Raw genomic sequence first — 9,230 nt, forward strand, 5'->3', positions numbered from 1 at the left:
TCACTGCATTAACACACCACAATCCCCGTGTCTAGTATACTGTTTCCTACATTACTTGACATTTTTAATTAGGCGGTTCAAGGTTGGCTATTTTAAATACAATTTAGGAAGTGCTTTCAAAATATTTCGGCTTTTGCTACCGTTCAGCGTCACTTTCGCTAAACTACCCGCCTATGCATAAAATAATTATTCTTTGCCATCTGCGGTGCAAACGCATATTTACTGCTTTAGTAAAATGCACTGGGGAAATTGCCTTGAATTTTGTTAATTGACTTTTTTCTTGTCTGGATGCTTGACCTTCAGTGCATTTGTCGACAGCAGACATCATTAGGTGCCTCGAAATAGCCCACGACAGTTTGTCACGTCGGGCCCCACCGAGACATCTATCGGAGGTGGGTGATGTGTGCGCGAAGCTCGGCAATTCCAGACTTTCTTAGTCCCCAGTTCTGATGAAAAAGGTGCCAGTATCATTATGGAGCTAAATCAAGACATGACATCTTATTCCTATCTTACTCGCCAAAAGTTTGCCTGCGAACAATTACTGATCTCTGAAATGCTATGCATGATATCCTCATTAAAAGAATGTAGCAACCTGAGATTGTCCGCAAGGAGATATTATCTTAAATAGGATTGTGGAACGTAAGTACATACCCAGATGTGGAATTTAAAAGTCGCTTGTGGTCATGTTCTGTTTACCATTTATAGCCATTAATTAATAACTGTCACAGATAAGGCGAGTGCCTGAAAATTCCAAAATCTCGTAAACTAGACGTCACAGTGTCATTTACTTTTCTACTTTAACACAGTAGCAAACAAGCACGAATGTCAGATTTATGTATCGGGTGGCATGTTGGTGTAAACACTTTCAGCGGGCGGTATTCGCAGCATTTAAAATCGTACGTTCGGAGATGCTATGGACCCGCAGGCGGTCTCTGAGCTGGAGACAACACCTAATTGATAGAGTGTCTCCACTGGCCTAAATCTTCATCGCTCATTAAAGAGTGTGTAATGTTTCCATCCTGGTACCTTTCGGCAGTCGTAATATTTGAATTATACAATTGTAAATGACTTCATAAATACTCCGTCTTGGAGGTGTTAAAACGCGTCAGTGTAAAAACTTATCTTAAGACTGCGTTTCGGTGTAGTGGGGATGCTAAAAAATCTGATACATAAGTAAGCACATTTGAGCCTAATATAGAGGTAAGAAAGGTGAAGTTGGGACCAAACTTATGCCCGGCATCAACATGGATGCACATTGCAGATGCAAACTGACATCAAGTAGAGAGGTGAACTTTTTGCCCTCTTGAAAAGATGTCACGTACAGTAAAATCAGGCCAAGCCCCAAACATATTTCATTAAAGGGCAGCGCCCAGTACCCTATTTAGGCAAGACGCTTTTGCTGTCTGTTTCCTTTTGATTTATTTGCACATTAATATGACCTATTTGACACAATATCGAAAATGTTGTGGCAGAAACTCGCATGAACACTTAACTGGAGATTTAGGCATCACCTTGAACTTGCTTCTGAAAACGTTTTCAAATTTTATCGTGCAACGGATTGACAAAATGCTTGAATGTTTAGTCGTACTGTGCCACTCTGAGACTGCCATGATGACAAGAGAAGGCATAATGCTCGGAGAGAATACATAGTTTTAACGCATAAAAGGGCTTGTGTTACTGACATAATCCTGAGGCCAGGCTGCTCGACAGAGCCCCTGAGAGGCCCGTTACCAAAACAGAGAGTCAGACAAACAAGTAAAGCACTACAGTACCATTGCTTTACTGAGGTTTTGCATAAGTACTTTGTTGAATAGCCTTGAGTGGGAAATGCTTTTGCAGCAGACTTCAAGCGCATTTTAACAGAAGCCTCGCAAATACAAAAGTTCAAAAAACATTCGACTGAGTGGTACCTGGCTGGCAAGAGCAACACATGGGAAACACTGCTTCACTTCCTCTTCTACCTTCTGCTTGGCGAATTCGCAGTAAGTTTAAACACAAACACTAGAGGGGTTGTAACAAGGTTTTTCAATGCATAAATTAACTAGACTGCATCTAAAGCAAGATGGGTTAGGTTGAATTGTTTATCTTGGCAGAGATCGAAGCGCTTCCGGTGCGAAGTCATTACAAGCTTTTCAATAGTACAAAAGAGTTTACTAGATTGGGTTGACTTTCTAAATATTATCAAAATAAGATGCAAATGGATGAAATTGTTACAAAGGCAGACGCTCGCGTTCTTTAGTGATATTCGACGCATGGTAGACGAAGAGTGCATAAATAGGTAATACCTCCTTAAAGTTCCATATTAACTAACCTGATGGTTGGCTGAAAGAATTGTAAATCAAAATGACTTTTTATTTGGAGGAACTCAAGATTTTATCTTGAGTTTCATGATAAATAAGCTGAAGGTAGCAAGCCTGAAAAGCCAAATATTGGCACTAGTATACTCTGCCAGGACCTTATCTTTAAAGAGTTTGCAATTAATGTTTAGATTTGCCTTAAATATTTGTGCATCTACAGAAATACACAACTGAGAAATACCCAGAGGCGGTGCTGTGCAGCCCTCAACTATGAAAAAAATGATTTAATTGATGCAAGGTTAAAAAACTATTAAGAATGTGTCAAAACCCTACAGGATAATACTCCGCTGCTTGTCTGACTCTCAGTTTTGCTAAAGGAGCCACTTAGGTGCTCCGCCAATGTACCTTAACCGGGTGGGCTGGTCTGCAGGCCAAGCTAGTACCTCCAATCTTGATTTCTACTTCTAGGTGGTAAACCTTAGCGGGGAGGAAGAAATGCAGGCGTTGCTGATGGGAGAATCGGTGAAGACCCCAACAGAAGGGCTGAAAATTACGTCTAACTTCAGCAACTACCCCAGTTCTGTGTTCTTCAGAAAGCTTTTGACAAAGAGAGTGACACTAGCTGTGACCCACCTAGAAAAGTTTCGTCACGGGAATATCTACCGTGTCTGCATGAAGATATTAACTATGTGAATACGCGATACCTTTTCCACCTCTTTACTAGCTAGATAGAAACCAGACAGACATGACTGGGCAGCTTTCATCTGAGAGCAACGTGGCACGGAGAAATAGCCGCAAAACCCTGCCTCGCCCTTTGGTACGTGACTTTACTTTTAGGTCAGTATTCCTAAGACTGGCCATGGACGCGTGTAATGGCCGGCACATTCCCCATCCCCAAATCCAGTTCCCATATAGGAAGAAAGTCGATCCACTTCCAGTGACGTTACGGTCAAGTGTCTCCTCATTTGCATGAAAATTCAATGACTGGCACGGTTAGCTCGTGGCTGTTTTTCTGACAGCACCGATTACGTTGTGATGGGTAATGCTGGAGATTGACGCAGAGGAGCGCCGGGAACGACGCTCAAAAGAGGAGGGAGGATATGTAATACATTGGCCGTTTATCTACTCATCAGTTTTGATAAAGAGGTTACCCAGGTGATCCGCCATTGTGCCTTCGTTGGGTGAGCTGGCCTCTGAGACATCCCAGTGGCCCCAAGCCCTACCGTACACTGTCTTAAAGAAAAACTTGGGACGCTACAATGATGCTGAACTATGTTCATAAGTTAGAAGATTTTTCAAGTTTAATCAATCGTGAAAATCGTGGAAAAGGAGATAATGTAGGTTGGGGTTAAAACACGCCTTATTCGTCATAACGAATGCTGACCCGTAAACATTATTTTATTTCTTACCACCTCATAATTCCAAGGTGTAAAAGCAATATAAATGTAAAGTGAAATAGAATCCTTATTTCCATTTGCACGATTGAATCTTTCCAGGACATGTGTAGACACGATTCCATCAGTGTTGCACTGAGGTCAACTATTACTGCATTATAAGAGGATACACCTCTGAGGGCCATTAATGGCCATCCGCACTTTACTCTCTTCTGCTCTAAAGATTCTCTGATGCCTAACTAGCTTGTACTTCCCAGAAAACTGTGCATTTAGTGCATAACATGCGGTCTATAAACAAAGATTCCAAGGCACATGTAGGCAAAACTATCAGAAGGAGCGAAGGATAGCAATTTTGTCTCATAATCTTTTACATTTAGGGGATGCCAGATGAGGTAAGAGGGGTCACACACACTTTTTGTAATGTGGAGAGATTTGAAAAATATGCTGGTTAATTTTCAAGGCAAGTATTCAGTTACATGCAGCCTACGCATACGTTTTTGTGATGAGTTCCGTTCACAGGAAAAAATGCAAGACCTTGTGAGGTAACGGAGGATTTAAATGGTACCATATCCAGAGTTGCTACGGTTTAAGCATCAAAAAATGCTTGTAATGAAAAATCTAGGTTATAAGAGTGTCTGTGATATAAACAAGAAATTGAACTGTGAAGAAAAATTTGTGTATTACAATCTTCTACGTGTTAGGTGACACCGGTAACCCCTTGAGTACATAAGTCCTGAAGGTGGAAATAGCTGATTTCTGCGGCTCGTGTACAGTCGGAGTGCTTTCAGTAGATTTGTCAGTCCATCAAAAGTGTTCATTGGGCCTATGATTAAAGGAATAAAAAATGCCACTTTGAGGTAGAATTTTAGGGAATTTCTAATCAAGCTCTATAAATTATTCCAACGTTTGCGTCCCTTTCCAAAGATTGCCATTTATTCAATGCAATGATCATTTAACCCGAATGCGGACTTTGGCCTGAATGCATGCTTTTTGATGTCTGGTCAACGAGTTGGAATTTTCAAACGTTATTAACTGTAAAGGTTGCGCTTTGGGAAAAGAATACCTTGCTGAGATCGAGATTAAAGTTATTTAACAGAATGCTTTATTAAACCGTCTTCCATGCTTTGTTTACGATCTGAAGTTTGTGGGTCATAAACATACCTCTTAATGAGCTGTAAGTAGAACGGAACCTAAAGATCCCTTCCACGTACCACTTTGTAGGATAGATTCGCCGTATTCATATTAGCAAACCTGATAAATCAAAATGTGTTTTAAAATGTTTATTGAAAGATCGAACGGAGTATTGCAATGCCATGATGCAGGTGCTTTTTGAATGGGAGCCAAGGGCAAACGTGAGTGGGCAAAACATGGGAACTTCTCGGTGCTTAATTAGAAGGATATACAAACAAACTAATTTATAAGAAAATGTTTAACCAACTTAATCTTACAAGTAAAATATCAAGAAGTATGAATGAAACGCTCTTACCAAGTTTGAAATGATGCACAAACCCTAATGAATTTCCCGTTCGGATGATTAACATTTCGGTTATACAAAAACCTAATCCATAAAAGGCGAGCTTTATGATTTATGCCTTATCTAGCGTCAGACGTGGACTAAGGAATTCAGCCAGTCTTTGTAGGAAGGGCTAATTTTAGCATCATATAAAAACTGAAGTGCAGCTAGGATTGCCAAAGCCTTCCCTACTGTTACGCCTTGGGCTTCTGTTAGGTCAAACATTCAAGTCAAAATGTTTAAGGTGCAGAAAACTAAAGCAAACTGAACTGCAAAGCTATTTTTTGTGTTTTTGAGATAAACTAATTATGCATATTTTAAGTCAATAAATATAAACATTTCCACGTCCTCTGAAACCGATGTTTTAAACAAGATGAGATGCTCTCCTTGCCCCAATTGAGAAAACAGTGGTTGTCAAACCCGTCAATTTGCATACCTAGACTTGAATTACATGCCTGCAAAGCGGAATGAAACGCTATCAAGGAGCTGTTGGGACAGATTTTAATCGTTCACACTTGACAGATCGCATTTGGAGATCACACGATTGCGGTACTGCAGAAAAAGTGGACACTTGACATCGCGGATCAATTTCACTACAACTATATCACTTTCTATCTGTGGAAAAAGTGCCTAGTTCAGTTATTTACCGTTGCTTTTGCTTTATATTTGCAGCTAGGAGTGGAAATACTAAGTGAAAAGTCAGCGCTTTGCCTTCTGTAGGCAGATACTACCTGCTCGGTGGGAGATGAAACAAGCTGGAGAAAACTGCTTAACTTGTGATCGACGTCTGCTTTGAGTTCATTTCAGAGTAAGAGCATGCAAGAGCAAAAATATCACGAAAATGCATTTTTTTAATAAGAAGCTGTTAATTTTCACAAATGCTCACACGACACCACATGAAAAAAGCAACTTATTACAACTTTTTTTAAATATGCTCTTAAAGTGATTCACATCCTCCCCAGTGCCAGAGTTACTGGTTAATTAGAATGAGATTGAGACTACTTAAGTATGTTTTACAAGCGTCTGAAATAACTTCAACCTTTGATTAAATGGCGGTAAATCGACTAGTTATTGCAAATTGAAAATGTAAATCTAAGAGGGGTTTTTAGGAGCTCTCTAGATTTACCTCTTAAAAGCTTGGGTGGATACCCTTCCTTCGCATGGTACGAACCACGGTTTCGCTCAGTCTTTGAAAAGGAAGGCGAATCTACTAATTAGGCAAAATTGCAGAAAATGTTAAAGTAAATCCTTAAATGAGTTCTTTCTTCCAAAAACGATTAATCCCCAAAGTTTTCAGAAAAAAAGAGTGGAACATATTAGGAATGGTTAAAGAGAGATAGTTTGTACACCAGGTAATCAGGATTCCAAATATTTATAGTGGAAATGAATAAATAATCATCTCTCCATTAGCGTCATCCTGTCCCTTTGTGGGAATTTTTTTAGTTTAAAGAGGCAGCGTGTCCCTTAAAAATTGACGTCTACTAAATCTTTGAGGTTGCTGCTGCTGCTGCTGCTACGGCGTCAGGACAAGGCAGGTGTGTGTGGTGGACGAGTGAACCGGAGGCGCGGTGACCTCAGATATACAGCCGCACGCAGTAGCACACACACACGCGATCTCTACAACATTGGAGATGATTAGAATAATAAGTGTGGATTTGATCCTCGTGTTTATTAAATTTGTTGGCTAGTTTAGCCTCGTCCTTGTTTGCAGGGCCATATAATATTCATGACCTCATCATCTCGACAGTGGCCTTCGCTTGGTACCTACACTTAAACGCATGAGCCTGATAAAACCTCATTTACAATGGATACTGGGAGCTGTAATTTACTATGCTTTAATGTGAATGAAATTATTATAAATTCGGGCGACTGAGGTCATGAGAATTGAGTAAGCATCGTCAACTGGATGAGAATTGCTAGAGGGTTACTTTGGACGTTGTGAGTGGGTGAAAACACTCTCCTTTTCCCATTACAACGAGTCACATTTGTTGTTGAACCAATAGCAAGTAGTGACAGCTTGTCTGTTTTGAGTAACCCAAGACAAAAGCCTAGGCTAGGCTTTCTATTGAAATTTCTGCAAAAGTAACTCCTCTTGGAAATTTCCCCTAGTTAGTACCATTTTGCAATGATTAAAACTACTGTTCATTGGAACACTTTCCATTAAGGGATTTTGGACTACTGCGGAACTAGGGAATGCTGCCGCATCTACTGATGTTTTCTGCAATCAGTATCCATTAAGTTGAAGTAAACAGACCTTTAGCTAATCAAAGGACTCCTGAGAGTTCCAGCAATGTGTGACGACCTCTCTGTTACCATCACTCCCTTTCCAGTGTCTTCGAAATGACCACAGCACACTTCATCCATCCTTCCAACTATGGCGCTCAAATATAAATAATTCCCTAGGTGTGCAATGACCTGCTGACCGTCGTATTCTGGCATAACTGATCCTTTAATCAAATTTAAATCACTACCGTCAGTCGTAAATACTGCGTAGGTCAGTGTGTTAGATGACTTGTTAAATAACCTCCGATAAAATAGTGCAATAGAGTACTTGCTCTCTGTAAAAGAAAAAAGCAGATGAATCCCGTGGGTGCCATACCTCCAAGTGGGCTAGCATCACTCCAAAGCCTTTAAATATTATCCATACACTGATTCATTTTGCAAGCATTGCTAGTATCTAACGCTTGTGAATGAGAAAACCCACACTAAACCTCGAAACAAACATCGCACTGCAATAGCAATCATTATGTATACCCTACAGATGTGTCGCAGTTGACAGCAAGAAAAGGCGTTATGTGAGCTGAGGTGGCACAAAACGAGCATTAGTCTAAAAGTTCCTGATGCATTGGATCAAAAACACGGTTCCGATCTTTGACAGGTCGGATTATGTGCTATCGGGTCGCGTCTTCTACAGCCACGTGCCCATCGATTGGCAGGCGAGGTAAAGGCCGGAGAAATGGGAGACCAATGGAAGGCGGCCGAGGAGGCGCTTATCCCTTCCGCGCACCGCTCTTCCTTCGCCAGCGCTTTCGATGCGCTTGGCCCTCGTGTACGTAGGTAGGCGCGCACACACCCAGTCGCCAAGACAATGAATGGAGTGGGTAATCTTGCGGCGGGGGTGTAGGTCTGGCTTAGGTTCAAACCCAGTTCATACTGCAATAGTAGGTATGAAGAAAGTATGGCGAAGAAAGGCCAACACGTTTGTACTAAAGCAACTTTAAGTTGCTATGAGCCATCACAGGGACCAATTTTGGGAACCATGTCCATGGTCGAAAATTTGTTTTCTTTCCCCTAATAAACGGCTTGGTTAGCGTTTGCAAAAAAGTTGCAATAAAGCCTGCAGACATTTTTGTTGGTAGTGTTTGCTTGTTCATTGCTGAAACCAACCATTCCATTACACATCAATCGAAAGTGTGGAAATGCTACAGACTTCACTGCTAATTTTACCCTATACCCCATGGAGTATTTTCATAGATGAAACTCGAATTCCTCCAAAATTTGGGTGAAAAAATACATCAGAATGAAGTAAAACAGACAACTAGTGTATAGTGACTAAATTTAAGGCATCGTAAAGGACTTAACGACAGAGAAAAATCGAGAAGTACTTGTCACCTGCCCTTGTACTCATGCTTCCCTAACAGTCACACGAATTTTAGTGATCACTAAAATTCTTATAAAAGGTATCATTTCCACCAAATTGCCATGAGAGTGACACTAAGATATGAAAGTGGGACTAACAAACTACCTGTGATGAAGTGTGAACAAATTCGATGAAAGAACACAATAAATACACGAAACATCGCCTAGGGGAAACCAAAGTGGGGGTGCCACATCGAGCAGGCTTAGACGGACGTTCCCAAGTAAAGTGCAAAGAAAAAGGATGAAAGATTACCGATTTGTGAAGCTTTTGCATTATAATATGACAAGAAGTCTTGACAGTCAACACCATTAGCATTGCCTCATGAATACACAAAAATTGTTGGGTTTCGCGTGGTTGTCATGATACAAAGTGTTTTAAAGAAAAAA

The 9,230-nt window shown here is 40.7% G+C and overlaps 1 protein-coding gene across 1 annotated transcript; it reads left to right on the forward strand. All coding sequences in view use genetic code 11, as the record gives it.

The window, feature by feature from the left end:
* Positions 1 to 3,042: 3,042 nt before the first annotated feature.
* EGR_04227 (hypothetical protein) lies at positions 3,043 to 8,265 on the forward strand (the record flags this gene model as incomplete). Its single annotated transcript, XM_024493476.1, has 2 exons — positions 3,043 to 3,114; positions 8,083 to 8,265. The coding sequence occupies 2 exons, from the start codon at positions 3,043 to 3,045 to the stop codon at positions 8,263 to 8,265; spliced, it is 255 nt and encodes an 84-aa protein (XP_024352177.1).
* Positions 8,266 to 9,230: the final 965 nt, after the last annotated feature.

The sequence above is a fragment of the Echinococcus granulosus genome (assembly GCF_000524195.1).
Source record: "Echinococcus granulosus chromosome Unknown EG_S00025, whole genome shotgun sequence".
NCBI classification, from domain to species: domain Eukaryota; kingdom Metazoa; phylum Platyhelminthes; class Cestoda; order Cyclophyllidea; family Taeniidae; genus Echinococcus; species Echinococcus granulosus.